The sequence below is a fragment of the Plodia interpunctella genome, chromosome 21 (genome assembly GCF_027563975.2).
Source record: "Plodia interpunctella isolate USDA-ARS_2022_Savannah chromosome 21, ilPloInte3.2, whole genome shotgun sequence".
NCBI classification, from domain to species: domain Eukaryota; kingdom Metazoa; phylum Arthropoda; class Insecta; order Lepidoptera; family Pyralidae; genus Plodia; species Plodia interpunctella.
The window spans coordinates 6,334,103-6,355,924 of record NC_071314.1 but is presented as its reverse complement, the minus strand read 5'-3'; the positions used below and the strand labels follow the sequence as shown (position 1 = coordinate 6,355,924).

The 21,822-nt window shown below is 35.5% G+C and overlaps 3 protein-coding genes and 1 pseudogene across 5 annotated transcripts in view; 1 reads left to right on the top strand and 3 right to left on the bottom strand.

Annotated features, from left to right (window-relative positions):
• Positions 1 to 250: 250 nt before the first annotated feature.
• Positions 251 to 2,553, bottom strand: LOC128679280 (cytochrome P450 6B2-like; annotated as a pseudogene).
• A 1,833-nt stretch (positions 2,554 to 4,386) lies between these two features.
• On the top strand, positions 4,387 to 6,382 carry LOC128679167 (uncharacterized). Its single transcript, XM_053761221.1, has 4 exons — positions 4,387 to 4,662; positions 5,404 to 5,465; positions 5,555 to 5,708; positions 6,105 to 6,382. Exons 1-4 carry the CDS (start codon positions 4,416 to 4,418, stop codon positions 6,179 to 6,181), a joined length of 540 nt encoding a protein of 179 aa, XP_053617196.1. The 5' UTR covers positions 4,387 to 4,415; the 3' UTR covers positions 6,182 to 6,382.
• Positions 6,383 to 6,788: 406 nt separating this feature from the next.
• LOC128679136 (hatching enzyme 1.2-like) lies at positions 6,789 to 12,240 on the bottom strand. The gene is made up of 7 exons (XM_053761175.2): positions 11,965 to 12,240; positions 10,717 to 10,887; positions 9,965 to 10,111; positions 9,720 to 9,875; positions 8,610 to 8,743; positions 7,760 to 7,845; positions 6,789 to 7,130 (listed from the first exon to the last, which is right to left on the bottom strand). The coding sequence occupies exons 1-7, from the start codon at positions 12,167 to 12,169 to the stop codon at positions 7,028 to 7,030; spliced, it is 1,002 nt and encodes a 333-aa protein (XP_053617150.1). The 5' UTR covers positions 12,170 to 12,240; the 3' UTR covers positions 6,789 to 7,027.
• Positions 12,241 to 16,083: 3,843 nt separating this feature from the next.
• The window catches only part of LOC128679465 (max-binding protein MNT-like), a 33,642-nt gene continuing 27,903 nt past the window's right edge, over positions 16,084 to 21,822 (bottom strand). For all 3 annotated transcript variants that reach the window (XM_053761745.2, XM_053761746.2, XM_053761744.2), the window contains one exon: positions 16,084 to 21,363. In XM_053761745.2, coding sequence (XP_053617720.1) covers positions 21,208 to 21,363 — 156 coding nt within the window. In that variant the 3' untranslated portion in view covers positions 16,084 to 21,207. The remainder of the gene's footprint in view (positions 21,364 to 21,822) is intronic.

The window sequence follows — 21,822 nt, the reverse complement described above, 5'->3', positions numbered from 1 at the left end:
ACACAGGTACTGTAGTATTAAACCTGGAATAACATATAGGGAACTATATATCCCCAAATTCCTGCGGAAGCGAAGCCCCGGGGCACAGATAGTAATCCTTAAGTAAACAAAATTTTATTCGTATGTAAATATTAATACACAGTTTTAAAATTTGTTATAAAGTATGTGTATATGGTGCGACATAGTGTACATGTTTACAAGAATGCTAAACTGTTTTTTTACCTATGTTCACAAAATTAAACACAATGGATTCGAATGGTCCGAGAATATATTTTTTCTTTAGATATTTAACAAAAATTAAACGAATTCGATTTAATTTCGAGTCATTATGCATATATCAGATACGATGTTGAAAAGACAAATTGAAAACTATGCTAAAATATTTTATTAGGCGCGTAACACGGTATATGGTGTGCCTGGATAGTATGCCCTCCTAGTATTATCGGAGCTGCCTTTGTGGCCAGTCCTCCCTCAAGACAAACTTCAGCTTCAGTGGTTTCTTGGGCATCGTCGACAATGATGTAGATGTGATCTCCAACTTTTGAGGAGTGCCTGCAGCCAACTCCACTCTATACTTCTTCAGTATCGTGATCAGACCTGAATACATCTGCATCCTCGCGAAACGCATTCCTGAAATTCAAGATTTGGTTACCCTTGCATTAAGTTGGTTGTGATTGTGGTTAAAATATTTTTTCTGGTCATCCTGTTCGTTCTGATCATTGTATTGCTGTACTTGTGGGTTCGACTGCTTAGATTTCCAAAGGTATAGGTACCCTCCTGGATGAAAAGTATCCCAAGCCCATCTCCATACTCTAACCAATACGAAAGCATGATTATCTCAAAGACAAATCTTTACATATTATAAAACGAAATCCTCAGCCTAGTCTGTCTGTTCGCAATGAACTCAAAAAATACTGCACAGATTTTCATGCGGTTTTAACCAATAGATAATGTGATTCCTGAGGAAGGTTTAACTGTATAATTTATTGTTTTACCAGAGCGGAGCCGGGATGGGCCGCTAGATAAGAAATAAAATCTCTACTTACCTATACACAATCTAGGTCCCTCTCCAAAAGGCAAGTAGCTGTAAGGTATAACATTCCGTTTTTCTTCACCAAGAAATCTTTCTGGCTTGAATACCTCAGGATCCGGGAAGAAATCCGGATTATGGTGCAGATGATACACTGGTATATGAACACGGACTCCTTTTTCTAAGACTGCTCCGCAGGGCAAAGTGTAGTCTTCAAACACTTCTCGTGTTAATACCCCTGCGACTGGGTACAAACGAAGAGTTTCATCAAAACAGGCTTCAGTATAAGGCAGTTCTGTGACACATTCGTACCCAAGTTTATTGTTGTGACGTTGGAGATATGCATCCACTTCTTCTATAACACGATCCTGTGCCTTAGAATTTTTAGCAAGCTCATATAGAGAGTATTGCAACGCCAAAGATGAAGTTTCGAAACCAGCCCCGAAAAACGCCATACAATGCGCAATCAGTATCTCATCATCTACTTCTAAACTCACTTTCTTAAAACCAGTTTTCATATTGTGTATACTATCTCCAGTTATGTACTTTTCTTTCTTCCAATTCAAAATAAGATCAACAAAGTCATTTCTGTTTGTAGGTTCGTATCCACGCCCTGAAAAAACTTTAGTAAGTAGTTCGTTGAAAAATGTATCAAGTTTCTTAGGAAAACTTCTCAAACCGACACCGAAAATATTGAAGGCCATATTGACTTGATGGCTATCAATATCCCTCTTATATATGACTCCTCAAATAATATGTGTCCCATAATTGTGAATGGATTTTTTTCCGAATCCTTATCCATTGTCTTGGTATCAACACCAAAAGCACACGTCCCGATGCAATCCATAGTAAATCTTGCCACCATACTCCTCACTTCTTGCACGTTATCCACTTTGATCTCGAGATCTAACATATCTTCAAACACATGAGAACATTTCTCTATCAGATAGAACATGTTCTTCATTTTGGACGACGAGAAGAGAGGGGTCAAGTTTTGTCGGAGCACTCTCCACCTGTCTCCGTAGGTGAAGGCTAGATTTTGGCTGAACACTTCTGGATGTGTGTATTTGGATATTTCACGGCCGCTGAAGTAATAGAAGTCCTTCGTCATTACTATTTTGATGAACTCCGGGTCTTGCACTACAAGGGTCGGCTCTGTGCCAAAGAATGCTCCAAAGTATGGTACGTTAGGGAACTTTTGGCACAATTCTTGTGCCACTTCTCCAATAAATTTCTTTAGCGTGATGTAATGTCCATAGTTCCCTAGAAATGGGACAGGTTTTAAATACGGTATTTTGCGCTTTCTCCAATAATCATATTTCCATTGGGACACATAGTACAAGGTCGTTATTAGGACTAAAACCAGTAACGCGATCAGATTGACAGTCATTTTCTTGTTTGAATCGTCTTCTTCTTTATGTGCCTAATTATTAGTGAATGTTGCCGTCAACTCCTTAAATTGTGTCTTATTCAGAGCTAGTCTGAATAATTGTTTGACTGTCTTCACTCCCGTCCACTCTATGATGTTTGTTTGTATATTTTGGCATCGTTCTGGTCTTATAAAGTCTATAAAAGTCTAGTCATCATTAATATTCATAAAATTGTATTTTAATAATGACAAAGCGCTTAGTTGTTTTTAACATTTCGAGCAAGTCATGAAGATTCGCTTTTATTTATCTAGAAATATGTAAACAAAATAGCGCGTAAACAGTTTTAGATTACAAGCAAGTGATAATATGATTTGTTTAAGAATAAAATATGGCAATTGCCATAAGCTTTTATTCTTGTGAGATTTCTTGTTGCATTCAACGTGTGACATTAAAATCATGCCTGTGCAGTAATCCGTTGAGGAGATCCCTCGATATGAGCTGATCCTGGGTCCATCGGGTCGTGCTTAACATAATAATGCTTGTCATAAAAACTGAAACGATGAAGAAATGAACTGTAGAACAAGCGGAATTAGGTGAAATTTAACTTGCAAGATTTGATTACGGACAAACAATCATGGAGACAGGTGAAATTAAATAAATGCTTATAAAAATTATTGGTTCTTCTGTTTCCTTGGTTACTATTTGTTAAAAATTTAACACATTATGTCTAAACACAGCACTATTTGTCTTATGGATATTATATCATTTCAAGCGTCGCCAGGTTAAATCAAATACTTACACGATAAGAAATATATAACCAATAATAGTTTTATGTAAATAATATTAAATAACTGGCTTTTTGCCACAGTTTCGCCCGCGTAATTTTCCCACGGGAACAGTTACTTTTCCGCGATAAAAGATACCCAATGTCCTTCTCCACATTTCAAACTATGTATGCAAAATTTCAATTAGATTTTAGAAAAAAAAAACAATTGAAGTAGAGAGAACATGAAGGGGTAACAAACTTACTTTCGCATTTATAATATTTGTTAGGATTAGTATTATAATACTTGACAATACAGTTTCGAGATGTTGTGATTTTCCCCCTATTTTGATGTCCTTGGAAGAATATTCCAATAAAACTAGTCACGCCACGAAAATTATATTGCACTGAAGGTCAGTATCATCACTATAATGTGATGATTTATGAAGCCACAATGTGAGAATTATATCTGTTGCAGCAATCATTGCATTTCGGTATTATCATTTTCTGCACAAGACAAATTATCATGAATTATGATGGCAATTTCAATTTTATGTAACTTAATGTACTTAATCGGTTATTACAAACTTTTTTAACCTACTCAAAAATAATAATTGTATATTTTGTTTCCTGGGTCAAAATTCTACCTCTTTGGTCCTCCGTAACAGTTGATTTATCATAGATATTGCAGAAAGCATATCGTTGGATACTCTCTTATGCTCAATACAGGAATTTGTCTTTTTTACTTTGCGACGACGATTGTGTAAAACGTGACTAAAAATAGCGGCCCAAAGCCGCGAGGGTAACCTCCAAACTTCAATCACATGATAATGATGATTGTGTAAACAAATTATCTCACCGCAAGTAACAAATTAATCAAAACAGAAGAAGAATATATTAGTCCCTCCAACACGCTCTGGCGTGTCCACCCACCCTAGAATGTGACCACCCCAAATCCTCAAGCCCGTGGATTTTGTATAAAGCGACGAAGGGACACATGTCTTAACAGCTGTTGCCTATCAGCTGTTAAGATACGTGCCCCTTAATAATAGAATCCATCTGAGGGTTGACGTCAAGCAAGGAGCCAGTTTTTAAAATCCTCCGGGTTACACGTGAGGGTGTGAGAGAGAGAGAGAGAGAGAAAGACGCTAATAGTAATCTATATAAACTTTAGTGTTTTGAATATTTTTATGTAATATTTTTTTATGGTCGCAATCGTTGTCTACTCCTGCCTAATTGAAGCGCTTATAAAATGATACCACCTCATCCATTTGAACCAATCATCATACCAAGGCAACATAAAATGGCAAGAGCAATTTTCATTCTAGCCCTCGCGGCGATCACATTTTCTTTAACACAGTCAGCTTCATTGGATACCAAGTCTGATAAGCAAAGTGATGGTCTATCGAAAATGATGGCTTCAAAGGCCGACATGGATTCCGCGACTATGCTGACGAATGCTATGGCAGAGTGTAACGAAACGTACACAATCGATAAATGTAAGTTCATCATAAAATTTAAATAAGATAATAAAATAAAACAAACAAGACAAAGTAATTTTTCAGTGAAGTTTTTTCTCCCTCTGGAAAAAACTCGCAACAATGTTCATTATTCCATTTATTTTATGTGCCACGGGTCTTTTGGACAATTTTCATGCTTTAATTTCTTCTAGACGTTGTTGTTGTACCTACTTATCTAAAATCGTGACAACTTTCCTTTTTCCCTTGTTTCTTTCCTGCTCTTTTGAAAAGGTTGACAACATTATTTTATTTGATGTTGTAAACTTGCGCTTTCATATGTGTTAGCGAAACAAAAAATTAACAATTATAGAATAGACATCGAAATATCTTTACAGATCGTATACAGCGTCCTTGACAAAAACTGAGCGAGCCCGTACATTGTATATAGGATCTATATTGACGACCTCGGTGGTAAAGTGCTTGCCTCTGAACGGAGAGGTCCCGGATTCGATCCCTGGTCCGGTCATGATGGAAAATTATCTTTTTCTGATTGGTATTTGTTATAAAATATAGTATCGTTGAGTTAGTATCCCATAACACAAGTCTCGAAATTATTTTGGGGCTAGCTCAATCTGTGTGATTTGTCCTAATATATTTATTTATTTATTTATCTAACAATCATCATTATCAACAGCCATTTAAACCTCCCCACTACCGGAACTAAGGCCTATCCTTATTGATGGATAATATAGGATTTTATTTAGGTACTATTTTTTGCAGCATATACGCAAGCTCTGAATGAAAGCGGTAGTTTCCCCGATGAAACTGAAAGAATTCCTAAGGTAATTTTAATTTTATAATTTTTCCACTCAAAATAACTTCAAACAAAATTATTTAGATGATTAGGAATACAGTAAAATTTTGATCGCAGTGCTACATACGATGCGTGTTGGAGAAGACTGGGATAGCGACAGAAGACGGGGTATATGATCCGTCAAGAACAGACATGTTTATTGAAGTGTTCAGAATATCTTATCCGGCCAAGAAGAGCTTCAAGGACATGGCCGAACAATGCAGCGATAGAAGTAAGTACTCCTTTCATGACCTGAACTCCTAGTACCGAATCTGCGATGAAAGCTATACCTATGACTGGATGTCGAAATATATCATCAACTCTTTGTAATGTAGCGATTTTAATTAAATAAAATTAATTCAATTGAGTGGTGTAATCGTAATTTTTTTTCGAAATTCCTAGGAGACCGGATTTGACCGGAGCTCGGACTCCCATGTAATATCGTGTGCAAAATAAAAAAAAAAAACGAAACTTTGTCACACCAATTTGACTGGTAGATAAACTAAATTTTGTCGCAGCGCATGAAACATATTTCAGACACAATGTGTATGTGTTTTTGTTTTAATGTTTTTCTAAAAACTTTCGTTGGAGACCCGGTTTTTTTCAGTATTGTTTGTTTTTGTTTCAGAGGAAACATGCAAATGCGACAGAGCTTACCAGTACATCAAGTGTATTATAGAAAACGATATCAAAAACAGTATGTGACTCAAGGACTTCTCGAAAACATTGATCATCAGACACGTTACAATGGAACGAATTTACAAACATATTTTTATCTGTACACATAATGACCTAGATCCAGGATCAGTACCTGTGGTACCTATTTAATATTAGAATACAAATACTACAAATATTAATATGGCCATAGTATTTTGAACTTATGACAATAAAGTTTGTTGCAATCTAGTTTTCATTTGATTTTATTCAGAAACTTGCAAAATAAGGCAAATCTAATTTTGAAAATTTTGTTTTACGAAATCGTTGTTTAATCCATACCAATATTATAAATGTGAAAGTCTGTCTGTCTATTTCGCTTTTATGGCTAAAAAGACCCCCGTTTAAACATAGGCTCTTTTTTAAGAATCAACCCCCAAATGAGTAAATGGGGGTGAAAGTTGAAGTATGAAAATCATGTCTGTTCCACGTTCGCAGATAAACTTACGCGGGTGAAGCCGCGGGCAAAAGCTAGTTAATTATATATTTAAGTTTGTGTATTAATTAATTTCGTATGTGTCCGTCCACTAGCACTAAGTTGAAGTAAGTAAATTAAAAAAATAAGGTAGGTTTTGAGTTTAACAAAACAGACAAAATCTCATTTTAAAAAAATTATTTTATTTCTATAGAATATAAAACGTACACACACATACAACAAATAAGACTAGCAGATCATTTGGTTTTACTAAATAAGTGTAGACAACGAAAGTAGCACCGTGGCAATGTGGGGAACTAACACTAACAACTCGGACAAGTTGTCGCTATCAGCGAATGTGGCGCCGCGTCCAGGCACTTCTTTCATGGCGCGGCACTAAAATGTCATTTTAGTAAATAGATTTATTTTGTCACATTCTTCCCTTTGATGCCTAGTAGATTTTGAAAGAAATTTCCTATAGCGTTGCCCCCTTGTTGATTATCCTCTGCTTGTAATTGGGAGCCACTGGAATTAAAAACATAACGAATTTAAAACAACTAAGTAAGTATATTTATTTTAAACATTTTGTTACAATGTTTTTAATAGAGTGTATCCGCGAGTGTTTCGGCCGCTGCGGTCGCGCTGTCATTACAATTCGTCAATTTTCTTGAGGAAGGAATTATTTCCAATATCAATCATTCATAAAATTAACACTGACCACAGAGTACAGATTAATGATTTTAAAGTCCGATAGTAATAGTAAAACTGATTATTGTCTTTATTGTTCAAATTTGTAAAATTGACAAGGACGCGCGGCCGCAGCGGTCGAAACGCTCTGAGAAACATCCATTTAAGTACACACAACATGCGTGTAACCGACATATTTTTTATTGACATGATCATAGCATGGACGAACGTGATACAACGTAATTACTCGTATACTACGTGTTATTCACCCAATAACAGTTTATCTAATACAAGCTGCGCCCCGGGACTTAGGCATAAAAGTACCCTACTTATATGTTATTCCAGGTTATATTCTAGCTGAGTACCAAATTTCATAAGAATACATCCTGTAGATTGTGCGTGAAAAACACATACATCCTCACAAACTTTCGCATTAAGAACATTGGTAGGATTCTAAGACTACTCACGTTTTTTTGCAGTTGTACATTGCATTAACTTTTTTGATGTCACCCCGGCTTAGTCCTTCCCGCTGACCAAGTTTGTAACCACCGACCTATAGAAAAATAAACAATTTGAAAAAAAAAAAACGATCTTACGTGTGGTTCCGCCCTGGAATAACACTACTCGACATCCTACCATGGATGCCATACGAGGCGACTAAACCACATACATATATATGTATATAACACACGCAGCTGACAAGCAACAACAGAGACACCCAAGGAGAGTTGACGCCGGCAGGCGGCCGGTTGTAAAATCACAGCCGATGACATCAAAATGTTTAGGTTTATTTTTACAGCCTCAAATGCAACCGAATGTTACTCAGAACGTTTCGAGCGCAGTGTCCGCACTGTCACTACATTTTTTCAAATTTTGACAAAGACAAGAATTAGATTTACTATCTGACATTAAAATAATTAATCTGTATTTATAAATGATTGATTTTGGAAATAATTTCTTCCTAACGTGGTCGAAACGCTCTGAGAAACATCCATTTCATTACACACAACATGTGTGTAACCGACATATTTTTTATTGACATGATCATAGCATGGACGAACGTGATACAACGTAATTACTCGTATATACCAAGTTTACTACCTAAATAAGTACAGTCTGCCACAGAGAAATCTGACCCCCTAAGAGATGGTGTTCAAATCGCGGGGGGTCTTCAGATTTCTCTGTGGTAAACTGTACGTACCTGCCTACCGTATGAATGAATGAATGAATTTATTTGCAGGCAAACACGGTAGAGAATACATGTTATAATGTAATAAGTAATGGATAGTGATCAGCGAGAAGAAAAAAGAAACAAACCTTGGGCTCGATGGTTTTCTGCCTGTTCTTGGAGAAGGCGTACTCAGAGTAGTGCATCACGCTGTTGTAGTCATACGTGACTCCGTAGTCGATGGTGTTCTGTCTGTCGGCTTTCTTGAAGTTGTTCTCTGATCCTGGACACCAGTGATGTCTTTGATTAGATAAATCAAAACTGCTTAATTAATTATCCCACAGATATAAGAACATATAATATCTGCGAATTATCATTGATCAATCTTAACATATTATAAAAATAACGAGATGTAAATTTTTATTAAGGTTTTACCCGAACAAAGCGGGTATGGGGCGCTAGTTATGAACAAATCAAAACTCAACGCTTATTGATGTCAAAAATATGCTTAAAACTAAGTCTACTGCCGATTTTCAAAGCTCAGGTGAACAAGCAGCGCAAGAAATACCGTAACTTTTTCTTCCGAGACGTCAATTTACGTCGCGAGCTGTGGAGCAGGCAAACAATAACTTATGAAAATGTGTTTCTTGGTTTAGCCTTCCTTTAGGTCTAAACTAACATGAAATTGTCAAAAATCTTATGGTCTAAACACCTGTTCTTAAAGCATTTCGACCACTGCGGCTGCGGCTTAAAGCATTTCGACCGCGCCGTAATTACAATCCGTCAATTTTCATGAAAAAAGAATAAGTTCCGAAATCAATCATTCGTAAAATGCACATTACTCCAGTATAGGTTAATTATCTTATGTCGAATAGTAAAATTTATTATTGTCTTTGTTATAATTTGGCAAAATTGCAATGACAGTGCAACTATGACGGCCAAAACGTACTAGGGATGAGCCCCGTACGAACATACCACCTAAAATTTGTGTACAGAATAAATCATTCTTGAGAAAGAAATCATTTCCAAAACCAATCTGTTATAAAATTGACAGTACAGACTAATTATTTTAAAGTCAGATAGTAAATCTAATTCTTGACGCTGTTAAAATTTGAAAAAATGTAGTGACAGTGTGGCCGCAGTGATCGAAACGCTCTGAGAAACACCTAAAACGAAATAAAGAAATCTGTCCTCAATTTACTCGTATATCAACCTTTATGTCATAACATAAAGGCTGCTATGATTCGAACAGTAGATACCTGGTTTGACGTTGTTGTACCAGACAGACACATAGTCATCTCTCTCAGGTCGGCTCTGCTCGTGCATAAAGCCGATTGCATGAAGTAACTCATGAAGCACCGTGCCTTTCTTCGTCAGGCATCCAGGGGACTGCAGGTTCACTTCCTGACGACCACCTGTGAATATAATAAAATATTTAACTTGTCTAGCATTTAATCATGTCGCAGAATTACCTGATCCAAAAACTGGTTAAAAAAATCCTTACCAATACGACCAACCGAAGACCAGCACCCTGTATTCTTGCTCTGCAGCACAATGTAGTCGGACTGGCTTCTGCGTGGCACGAAATGGAGGCACGTCATGCGATGGTAGTCGTCCATGGCTTGCATGATCAGGCTGCGTTGGTCAGAACCTGTAATGCCAGGGCGCTTATGTTAGCCTAGTACTTTTTCAGAGAACGTTTGCTTTTGAGAAGCATCAGCTCAAGCCAGATCAATCCACTAATGGGCAATACACCTCCCTTTTTAGAGATATCCCTCTGTCAACAGCTTTTTCTGATTTCTTCCTCAGCCGTTAAATAGCAGAGGTTAGGTTTCCCACTTCTTCTCTATTCCGCATCTTTAGTTGACCATTGGCACGCATATCGTACTTTTTAATTTGCCGCTTTGGTTTTGTCCATTTACATCAAAGACCATGAAAGCAGAAAATCACATAGCTTTATTTATTTACGAATAAACATAAGTCCTGCTTATTTCTAAATCTGTTCCAGAAGACCACAAATAAGAGGGAGAAAATTTCATAATAATGGAGTAATTATCAAGTGATCCGACTACTAAAGACCGTCAGAAGAAAATATAGGGAGTCGGATCCTGGGCTGTATAAGAGAGAGAGAGAGAGGCAGATAAAATTGTCAAATATAATGACAAAACATGTATTGACATTACCGTTTCCTCATTACTACCTTTCTTTGTTCCTTTTTTACAGCAGTAAATGATTCAATCATAAAGTTTTACTTACTGAAATACCCCTCAATGGTGTAAGGAATAATGCCTTCCGGCCACCGCATGGACTCAGATCTGATGCCATTCCTGGTCTGTGTCCTGGGAATAAGGATGTCACCCTCGGCGTACTCGCCCATTTCTTCTGGATTCATCAGGGACGTCTCGTTCCATGTCGATAGGTTGTCTCCTTGAAATACAGTTGGATTAATAAAAATGTGTCTTAAGTTTTTTCATACTCGTGTAGATTAATAAGAAACAAGTGATTTTGGTATGACCTGATTTTAATATTGTGTTAAATGTTTTTTTAAATAAAGCAGACAATCGAAAATCATCAATGTGACCCAAATACTTAAATGAAATGCAATGAGGATGTCATAATAATTACAGTAAAGGAAATTGCCGTCAGAAATGATATCAAACGTAATATTTCAAGTTAAGACTATCGCTACACTGTGACAGTTGCAGCTTGCAATGTTTGATAACAATTAAGTAGTAAAAAGAGTTAGGAATTTGTTGCAACAGTTTGTAATATTTCACATCTGAATATATCAAAAGAAAAAGAAGTAAATCATAAAAGAAAAATCTTGAAATTTCTTGAATATTCAAGGATTTAAATAAAGTACATAATTAGAACCTTGTGATATAAATTGTTGATGTATTTTAGGGCTCTGTCGGTCTGTCCATTATGTCTGTCAACCCTGAGCTCAGAGATTATTAGTACTAGGAAACAATAATTTTGTAGAGACATTATTTAATCAAGCGGACATAACTAAAAAAAATAAAAATAAAAATTGTTTTTATGTTTACGAACAAAAAGTAAGAAGACTTTTTTCTCCCGAATATCCAATCGTGTGGTTTTAATAATATCATGATGTCCCAAGACCATTCATTAATTTTGAGTTCCGTTTAAGCAATATTTTAGTTAAAAAAAAAACAAAACCAAATATTTCGATGACATAAAATTAAATCAGTGTTTTTGAAACGAGAAAAAACGTGCATTGTATAATAATATATATTGAAAACTCCAAAGGTTTAATACTTACTTTAAACCGTGCTATATATTTGCTATGTATTTTTACTGACAGTTTAATTTTGGTTGTCATCTCAAAACAGCACGCAGACAGCGGTTGCAACTTCATACCAAGGTCTCTGGTCTTCGTAGAATTTCGGGTAAATGGTAAAATATGAGGAAACATCCTTCTGCTTCATAAGAAAACGAAGAAGCTTATAATTTTGAGATAAAAATAAATAAAGACTAACTTACCGCTCTTGTCACTTGGTGACCCGAACGCCTCTGGTCCCAACTGAGTCAAATCTATTGTGTCATCACCTAAATGATGACCACCATCTATAGTATTGTCATCTATTTCCTCTGGCAATATTACTGCCGTATCCTCATCTTCCCCTAATGGCCACGAATTTACTGACGAGAGAAAATATAGAAACAAAATGGCTCCTTTTGTTATCATGGTAAAAAAATATTTATAAAAAAGTAAAAAAATGGAGAAAACTCTAAGAGTACCAGGCGCACAGAAGCGATCAGAAAGTGTACGAGGAAACCACTTGGTGTCTGTATATATATATGGTGGTGGATCTGTCATAGGGTAAACAGCCGACAAGGTTCGTTACTTTCCTGATAAAGGATACGAAAATATGTTAACTAATCGATAAGAAAGCCTTGTTTTTCCGTTTACATTTCCTATAAAATATTTTATTTATCTAGATTATACATCCGCGTTAATGCGGGATATTATACTTTTTGGAATATTAACAGATATTATAATAACAGAATCTAAGACAAGGAAATTACTTATAATATAAATTAAATTTAAAATGACGGTACCTACTTAGGTAACTAAAATAAAATTACGACTTTCTTAAACAGTAACGTAAGTAAAGTATGTAACAATAATTAAATTAAATACCTACGATATAGAAAAACAAAAAAATACACTAATTCAGAATTATTCTATTTTGAAAATTCGCTTCCATTATACAAATAATATTATATTATATTCGTTTTAGATTTTATTTCAAGCCAGTCGTATCGTTTTACTTATGCCTTTGAAAACACAATAGAATGAAATAAAGATTCAAACGAAGATAAGATAAATCCATCAAAATTATCGATCTATTTTGACAGATATGTTGGCGCGATGCTCTGTCTCTCCCGAAAGAAGTAAAGACGTGATTCATCTAAACATTCAATCGTACATTGACACAAGGTTTATTCTATCTCATATTGTCAAAAACATATAAACAAAAACAGGAGATTATAAGAAACCTTGCTAGTCGGAAAATTAAATTAGTTGACGTAATAATTAAGTAAGCGAGGTTTCCTTCCTAGTGATAGCAATGTAGACACACTTACGAGTACGTATGCAAGTCAGCTTACGTCCATTTCAGAAATTTGGTCATTTAAACGGTTCCGTACGTCAAAAGTTAAAACGAAATCCATATAGGATTACTTTAAAAATGTTTTATATATTCTCTTTTCGTTCGCTCTGTGATTTTGTGGTAGTGTTTTCGTGAAAATTTATAATACCTATGCCCACATGTTTGCGGGAAGGGTAAATAAACTCATTTTTATACTAACAAGACCCTACACCTATTCAGTCACAAAGTATGATGCGTAACTACTCGATCTCGCCTTGGTAACTCATTGATCACAACGATCTAGTTGTATGGGTCAAATTATAAAGCGCGTACCTACTTTCCTGGTTCCAGTAGCTATTTTAATTAAGAACTAAACTCAGAGAATCTAAGCTAATCGAATCATTAAACTTAAAGTTGATAGTGTTCATAATGTTGTAGTTTTATATAATTATTTGGTTAATTAAACAAGAAATCTGAATCATGTATTTTGTACGAGCTAAGTGTTTTTTCCATTGAGTAGGGATGAAATTGAACTCCTAGGAGTAAGTGATCGGACATGAACAAAACTTCTGAATATATACGATTTGTATGTCGCAATAAAACGTGTAAATAAAAAAAATGTGTTAATCACTAACGTACCTAATTTAGTTTTATCTTCTTCTTTCGGTGGACGTACATATTACATAAATCCCAATTTTGCTTAACGTTTAGTTCTTAATTAATTTAGCCACCGGAACCGAATAACTAGGCTATTTTACGTAGCTTACCTGGCATAGTTTGCGATGGACGCACGCACGTGTATGAAAAAGTGGATCAACTATCCAAACTACTCTAACTGTAATTTAGTTGGCAGTGGACGATCGGCGTAACTATGTGAATAATACAATAGTTCCTCGATGACACCTGCTCAGTTCGTAATAGCGTTATGATTTTTCAGTTTTTGAAATCAAGGTTTTAAAAAAAGAAGTCATTCCGACCTCATATACTATACTCAATTTCAAGATCATATTAAGAGCCATGCCACATTGCTAAGCTGTGTTCCGATGCGACAACGCAGCACGTTGCAGCTCCGTCGTGCTCCGTTACTTTTCTACAAGTTTTGACATTGACATGCGTTGATGTACGTCGAAAGTCCATTCAAACTCTGTTCTGCTTTAATCCGTCGACGTGCATCAACGTAACGGAGGTCAAAGTAGCAATGGGACATTTCTTTTAGCAAGCCTATTTATTTTGGTGAAATGAACAACAAGTAAACACCACCTTGGCTTTGCGGAAGACGAGCGTTATCGTTTTATCTTGATGCCGACAATGTCAAGGTTAGATTGTCAAATCATTAAAAAAAACACGGCTGCTCACTTCACCGCAGACTCTGGACTAGAGATAGGTTTACGACCAGGCCTAAATATTACCCATCCCTAGTAAGTATGCATTTGTGTACATTCTGTTATCCTAATTAAGTTTGTTACCTCTTCACGCTTTATCCACACAACCAATCTTCTTGAAATTTTGCATAGTTACGTGTAGTTTGAAGTACGTAGATGGACATAGGTAGGTGCCTACCTTTCATCCCGGAAAAATAATTGTTCCCTCGGGAAAATCTATTATGTGAGGATGTATGTGTGTATATACAGTTACTCTTTCACGCAAAATCTACTTGACCAATTATTATGAAATTTGGTAAACGGGTACTTTACTGGTTAGGGTACATATTTATGAGCTAGATAGCAACAGGCCACTGATCAACTCGGGTAAATTCACATTATTTCCCAAAGAGCTGGATAAAATAAGCACTTATCATAGCTACTTCCCTATCCATACCAAATGCCAGTCGGTCGGTCAACGTACACAACATACCACCATTGTTAAAGATCATTAATTTCGCTACAAGTAATTCAGTGAATAAATTATGTCTACGACGATGGGGGTCCCATATCTAGTGATTAAAAGTTCACCAACTTCGTTAAAATCACTTAGCAATAATAGTACAAACAAAGCTTAAAATAATTCATTATATCTTTTTTTCCAACAATAATCTTCTAATCCAGCTACTAAATCAATGTCTAAAAAAATATAGTCAGTAGAATATATTTGACTAGCAGCCCGCCCCAACTTCGCTCGGATACAACCATAATAAAATAAATATATTAGGACAAATCACACAGATTGAGCTAGCCTCAAAGTAAGTTCTAGACTTGTGTCATGGGATACTAACTCAACGATACTATATTTTATAACATATACATATACAGATAAACATCCAAGACCCGGGCCAATCAGAAAAAGATCATTTTCCATCATGACCCGACCGGGGATCGAACCTGGGGCCTCTCGGTTCAAGGGCAAGCACTTTATGACTGCGCCACCGAGGTCGTCAATATACACCTAGACCTTCTTCAGTAATCACAATGTCTGTTCCGAAAATTAAGTCCGGGCATAACAAGTATATCTTTTTATAACTAAGTAAGGATTACAAGTATTTTTCTATTTTTTTTTATGTAGCTCTCAGGTCCCACTGCTGGGCAAAAGCCTCCCCTCTTTGTTTCCAACCACTTCTATTCCTCGCCAGTTGTTGCCAATCCTTATCGAAGGCCGACAATTCGTCAGACCATCGCACCTTCGGCTTGCCTTTACGATCTTTTCCCATCAGCCGGGACCCAGCTACTCTTCTGGCCCATCTTTCCGGGGCCATGCGGCTGACATGGCCCGCCCAATCCCACTTCAGTTTCGCAGACTCTACCGACGTCAATTATTTGCGTGATGGAATGTAAAGTGGTATTTCTGACGCGATACGTCCTCTTTATAGCTAATATGCTACGCTCCATGGCTCTTTGGCAAACCTGCAGCTTTTGTTTATTGGTCGGGGACCAAGTTTGAGCGCCGTAGGTTAGGATAGGCAAGATACACATTTTCCTATATCTTTTCAAATAAACATTTCGATGTTCTCATCTCTGTTATTTTTTTTCAATATATAGGACGTATATATTGAAAGTGAAATAAAACATTCAAATATGTAATTGTTGTGTATTTCTAACATATTATTACTTTTTACACTACGTCATTTTATGTACATGAGCATTTTCGCTTCATAATATTATTACAAGTAAAATATATTTCTCTCTTTATATTATTTATACATATTTTCATTCAGCCTATTTTAGGCAAAGTGACAAAACTCTCACTTTAAAAGCATGATACATAAAAAATACTGCTTTTTCTGTTCATTACATACATTAAAATCTCAAACATGGAGCGGGTCTCGTTAGAATTATTTATAATGATATAGTTTATACATTGTCGTTTGTAAGTATAGAAATAAACATATTTTCGTTTTTGCGAAAACGTGACAGTCATTTCATGCGCAATCCAGGATCTCTATATCTCGAAAGTAAAGGTATTTTAAGTTTTAATAGGAGTTAATACAGATCAATTTTGATTGTAAACGCATAGCATAAAAAATACAAAGTTCGACAAATCAATTAAAATAATTATTAACTTTTGAGGTAAAAGTTCGTGTCAAAATTGTGAAAATCGAATATTATTATGACAGTTAAATTTAGTTTTGAACCCAACCCGGACTGAACATGCGATGACATAGAGTTAAATTAAGTCACAGCCAATAGACGACAGAATAAATTAATTTGTACGTAATATAAACAGTGTATAATAACAAGGCACAGTTGAACTTGAAGCCACAAAACCCGATGCTGGGCATAGTCCTCACCAAAGATTTTGATATGGAAAAATTCTGAATCCGCCTTACCTTTATTGTCGAACCATACACAATTCACATCATCGTATTCAGTTCAAAAACGCTTTATTATTACACTCTGTAGGTATACATATTTTATATCTGCTCTCGTATTGGATATCCTATGATATTTTTACATATTAATCACAAATTATTGTGATTGACATTACTCTTTTCGATTCCAACGAATTGATAACAATAAATTGAGGTCTTCAGGGTCATTAAAGTACAAGTCGATTGTTTTATTAAAGACAGTTTAAAATATGTTCATAATAACTAAAATTGTAATGATATATGTGTGATGATTTGTTATTGTTATCAATGTTTGCTAAAATTTGCAAATAAATCTGTAACAAGACAAATATTACTGAAACTCTTAAACAATTTCAAAAGAAATCCGTTCGATTGAATGGTTCTATAATAATATGATTGTCATAATACAGTTATATAGCTAACAGAATTAAAATATGTTTCTACGATTTCTTATTATATATCTACCAAGCGCACAGACGTACCCGGAACTCATAAACGAATAGGCGATATCAATAATTTCGCTATTGGCACAGTATTACTTTGTGAACTTGGAACATATTGTGTGTAATAACGGAAAAATTCACTTACATCTGAAACCATCATTAATTGATTATTAAAACGAAAAGTGCTAAAAAGAATATTTTCACTTCTTCAAGAAGTAGATTTATTATTCAAATCAATATGATATTCAAGGAATGTTACATCGTATATGTCGTGAAAGTACCACGTAATTAAATCACTCTCATAAAAGATATAATCGAAAGAGATAGAACTATACATTTCCATAAATCGTGCCACCGGGTCTCAGGAAATCGAATGCTAGATTTAAACTTCTGCACTGAATTGCTGGAAGGATAACACACACACTTTATTAATTGGAAATCATCATTTATCGAAATTATTTCGAATACAGTCGAAAAGTGTGCGTGCCTGCCATTCGTTAACAAGATCAACGTAGGTAGTTAACAAAACTTAACAACGCATAAACAGAGAGCTTAATCCTACGATTTACTAAAATTTCGACCTACAGAAACAATTTTAACGCTATAAAATAACAATTGTAACGTTAAAATATTTCTTAGGCTACAGTTTCATTTCAGCCAAGCTAAACTTGTTATCAAAGTACTAAGACAACATAAACTACTGAGAGTAAAAGAGTGTTCCATTTTTGTGTACGAACACTTTAAAATTAACCTATAAACACACAAATTAAATACCTATGTATACATTTTTACAATATCATGCACAAGACACGAAAAGACATGAAAATTTTGTTTTTCTGAAAATAATTCTCTGTTATATAGGCCAACCGTAATTAATTTTCATGTTTTTTGCTGTTTCGAGGTGTCTAGCTTGACTGAGTGAATTACATGATTAAATTAAGTTCCAAATAGGTAAAATAGGCACACAGTGAGGACGGCCGCTTGGCCCGTGCCAGCGCCGGAGGCCAGAGGTATGTAAAGACGAAATATCAAAATATGTCTGTCTCATTTCCTTACACAATAAAGATAACGAATCAACGAGACGACATTCAGTAACGCATTGAATATACTACTTACAACTTTTTTAGACTAGACGAACAGGAATTTGACTAACCGTGCCGAATTGATTTACAGCTACCAAATAATAAATCTTCATAGATAATTTAATTTAAACGCTTCAACCATTCCTGGCCTCCTAGTGCTTAATGCCAACTATCACATGAATTTCCAATAATATTGCATTTTACACGTATAAGCCACAATTTTAATATTATGTATCTAATCATTATTGACTTTAACATACACTTGTTAGAATTGACAACACTATAGATCTTTGTACAGAATTCCCTAAAGTACCTAACTGTGCAAATCACAGAATCATTATAAAAAAAATAAACTTTATTCTCGTTATTTCTATACATAACAAGTACACTTTAGCTCTACGACTACGTTTTCACAGATGATAGAAGTTGTATTTAAATAATTACGGCCATACCAAATGTAAGATATATTGATAGATGAGCTTGCTGATATTATTTAACATTTCCTGGCACCAGGGCGGCGCCACTTCTATAAGACACGATTAAAAGACTTCAGTTTACCATATTAATAAACATTATCTTGAATCACAATAATAATATTACCTATAAATATTACATAGGATTATTTTTAAAACAACAACTTCGCAGGACTACACAGAATACCTGGCCTCATAAACAACGTTTGTTGTATACGACGCGAGCTCTCAAGCAATATCAATTTATTGTTTTGTAACTATAACCTATAACTATCAAAATATAACTCGTTTTCTTTCGATATAATAATATCCAAGCACGTCTATCAATATATCTATAACATCCCATTAAAACTGCCAATAACCGTTCATGAATCACTCCATATTTGGCACCTCAAAGCAACAAGATTTAGTTCACACAATTCTAAGCTTTATCATTATGATGTTAAAGATTTACGTTTGCCTTAACGAAGAAAACCGCTCCAATCTATTTTGTTTGCTCCCTATTACTCCTAACAATAAATAAAAATTAAATTAAAATTGTCAACATTCACTCCATTTATATGCAATCAAATTGCGGAATTTATATATTGTTATAAAAGTGTATTATGTATTTAAACATGTCAACATTATACTTGTTAGATCGACAATAAGAAATGATGTGGGAAGTGTAAATTTCTTTACAAACACAGATATGGTTTCCGACAAGGTAAAAACTTACGCACGTGCGGAAATCCAACCCGACGTTATCACTCATTCATTGTCGGCTGTTTATATTATAGGCGAACAGGTCGCCGAACTTTAGATTTTTATTACGATTTTATTTTTGTGGTAAACAAAAGTTCGCATATAACCTACGCAATGTAGTCGTGTACTATCGGCATCTGTCTACATTCGTCTATAGAGTGAAGCGTGCGCTCTTTTTGAAAAAAAAACGCATTAGTACTTATTACGAATTAGGTGTGCATCGGTCTTTACAGTTTATTGCACAGAATACATGATATCCTTACACGGCAATACCACCAAAAATAAGCAAAACAAGGCAATACCACCCTTACGTTATAAGAAAAATAAGCAAAACAAAACGAAAATTGCTTATCGTGAACGAATTTCTTACGTTCTTCCAATCATCTCTTATTCTAAATTTAATAAGCATACTGTTGACAAAATAAAAAATAAATAAACGTATGTATTGACATTTTGTCCATGAATTTATACCATCACAATGTCACTTTGCAAGCACTGTCTTCAAAAAAATGACCACAAATTGTTGTGTTGTATAAATACATTTTGACACATCTTAACATAAGACGCGCTGCTAACGCGCTGTTCCACTTTTCACTTTCACCACATGACAATCTTTTTCTTTGTTTCCAGCCCCCCCAAAATATCTCTAAATATTCTTACCACTGAGCAGAAAAAACGTCCACTTTGTTTCTACGTCTGTAAGTAATGCAAATCAAATACTAAATATTAAAATCGGTTCGCAGAAGGGTTTAACAAAGACTTTAAATCTTTTATTCCCGAAATTATCTTCGAATTCAATCAAAAAGGGGAGCGATACTGACTTTTTTCACTCGTAATTAAGCTCAAAAGAATGCCATAATGGTGAAGATTGAACGAGCGAGCGATAGAACCTTTTCACCCGTGTTACGGAATGATTGTATTTAGTCGCATCCAGGTCGTCGTGAGGTAGCAAGCGCACAGAGTCGATGCAACGAACAAAACACAGTTTTGTTTATCGATATTACCGTTTACATTGATAACGATACATCACTAGAGATTGCCTTATTTTTTGGCTACGTCAAATATATCATTGAATTGCACATACTAATAATAGTTAATTATTAATGTAAAAAAACTATATAACGATTATATCGATAAACAAAAATCGAATTGTGTATAACATCAAATAGTTAATTTCACCAACACTCGTAGACCGAATTATTGCTAGAAAAATATTGGCAGTATTATAAAAAATTCTAACCGCGACGATGAACGCAGGCACTGTCGGACAATACCAACGAAAAGAACATTTAAAAATAGGCATCAAACACTTTTTTCACAAATTTTCCAACTAGCGTCACGCCATCGGAGATCGTTCCGATCGCTTCCCATTGAAGATCTAAAATCAACTGAAAATATTGTTAAATCGAATCCGAGGTAGTTGTCTCCGCGCAACATAGAGAATGAAAAAACGCACCGTTGCGAAACATTTTTCCATTCCGCCATGTTTTTTTTTTTAATAAACCACACATTTAACAGTCAATATATAATAATGTCTTTCGCGTCAGTTTGAGCACGCCGTTAAGGCTCGAGTACCAGGCGGACATGCGGCGCGCGGAGGTGGCGGGATCACGTGCGGGGCGCGGAGGGTGCGGGGTGTGCGGGGGGCGCGGGGGGCGCGCTGGACACCACCACCACGGGCTTTACGATGGTGGTGGCGCTCAGGTACTGCGCGCTCACCGTCAGCGGCGCCACAGACCCCTTCACCATCTGCGTTTCCACCATCTGAAACCAACGAAGAAAACTAATGTCCACCGGGCTAGACTAAATTGAGATAATATTTCCATACAATTTCCCGGTCCATCTCATACAAACAGATGGAAGGAAAAATATTAGCATTTTGTCGCGTTTCTTCTCGTGTATTCCTAGTATGCATTTCTCAATCTTGTATGAACCAAAAGATATCACGAAGTTATCTGCATCTGAAATAGATGCCCCGTACACTGACTATATTTGAAGTATAGTTTGTTTATTAAGTGTAATAACGAAGTACATATTTTTGCCACTGCCATACCAAATGTAATAAATAAATAAATAAATATATTCGGACAAATCACACAGATTGAGCTAGCCCCAAATAAGTTCTAGACTTGTGTTATGGGATAATAACTCAACGATACTATATAACATATACATATATAGATAAACATCCAAGACCCGAGCCAATAAGAAAAAGATCATTTT

Excerpts from the sequence above, each read along its gene's own strand:
- LOC128679136 (XM_053761175.2), bottom strand. The coding sequence starts at position 12,169 with ATGATAACAAAAGGAGCCATTTTGTTTCTATATTTTCTCTCGTCAGTA. Across the intron at positions 7,846-8,609 it reads AGAAAACCATCGAGCCCAAG|GTCGGTGGTTACAAACTTGG; the intron begins GTTTGTTTCTTT and ends ATTTTTCTATAG. Across the intron at positions 7,131-7,759 it reads ATGTACAACTGCAAAAAAAC|TGGCTCCCAATTACAAGCAG; the intron begins GTGAGTAGTCTT and ends TTTTAATTCCAG.
- LOC128679167 (XM_053761221.1), top strand. The coding sequence starts at position 4,416 with ATGATACCACCTCATCCATTTGAACCAATCATCATACCAAGGCAACAT. Across the intron at positions 4,663-5,403 it reads AACGTACACAATCGATAAAT|CATATACGCAAGCTCTGAAT; the intron begins GTAAGTTCATCA and ends TATTTTTTGCAG. Across the intron at positions 5,466-5,554 it reads AAACTGAAAGAATTCCTAAG|TGCTACATACGATGCGTGTT; the intron begins GTAATTTTAATT and ends TTTTGATCGCAG.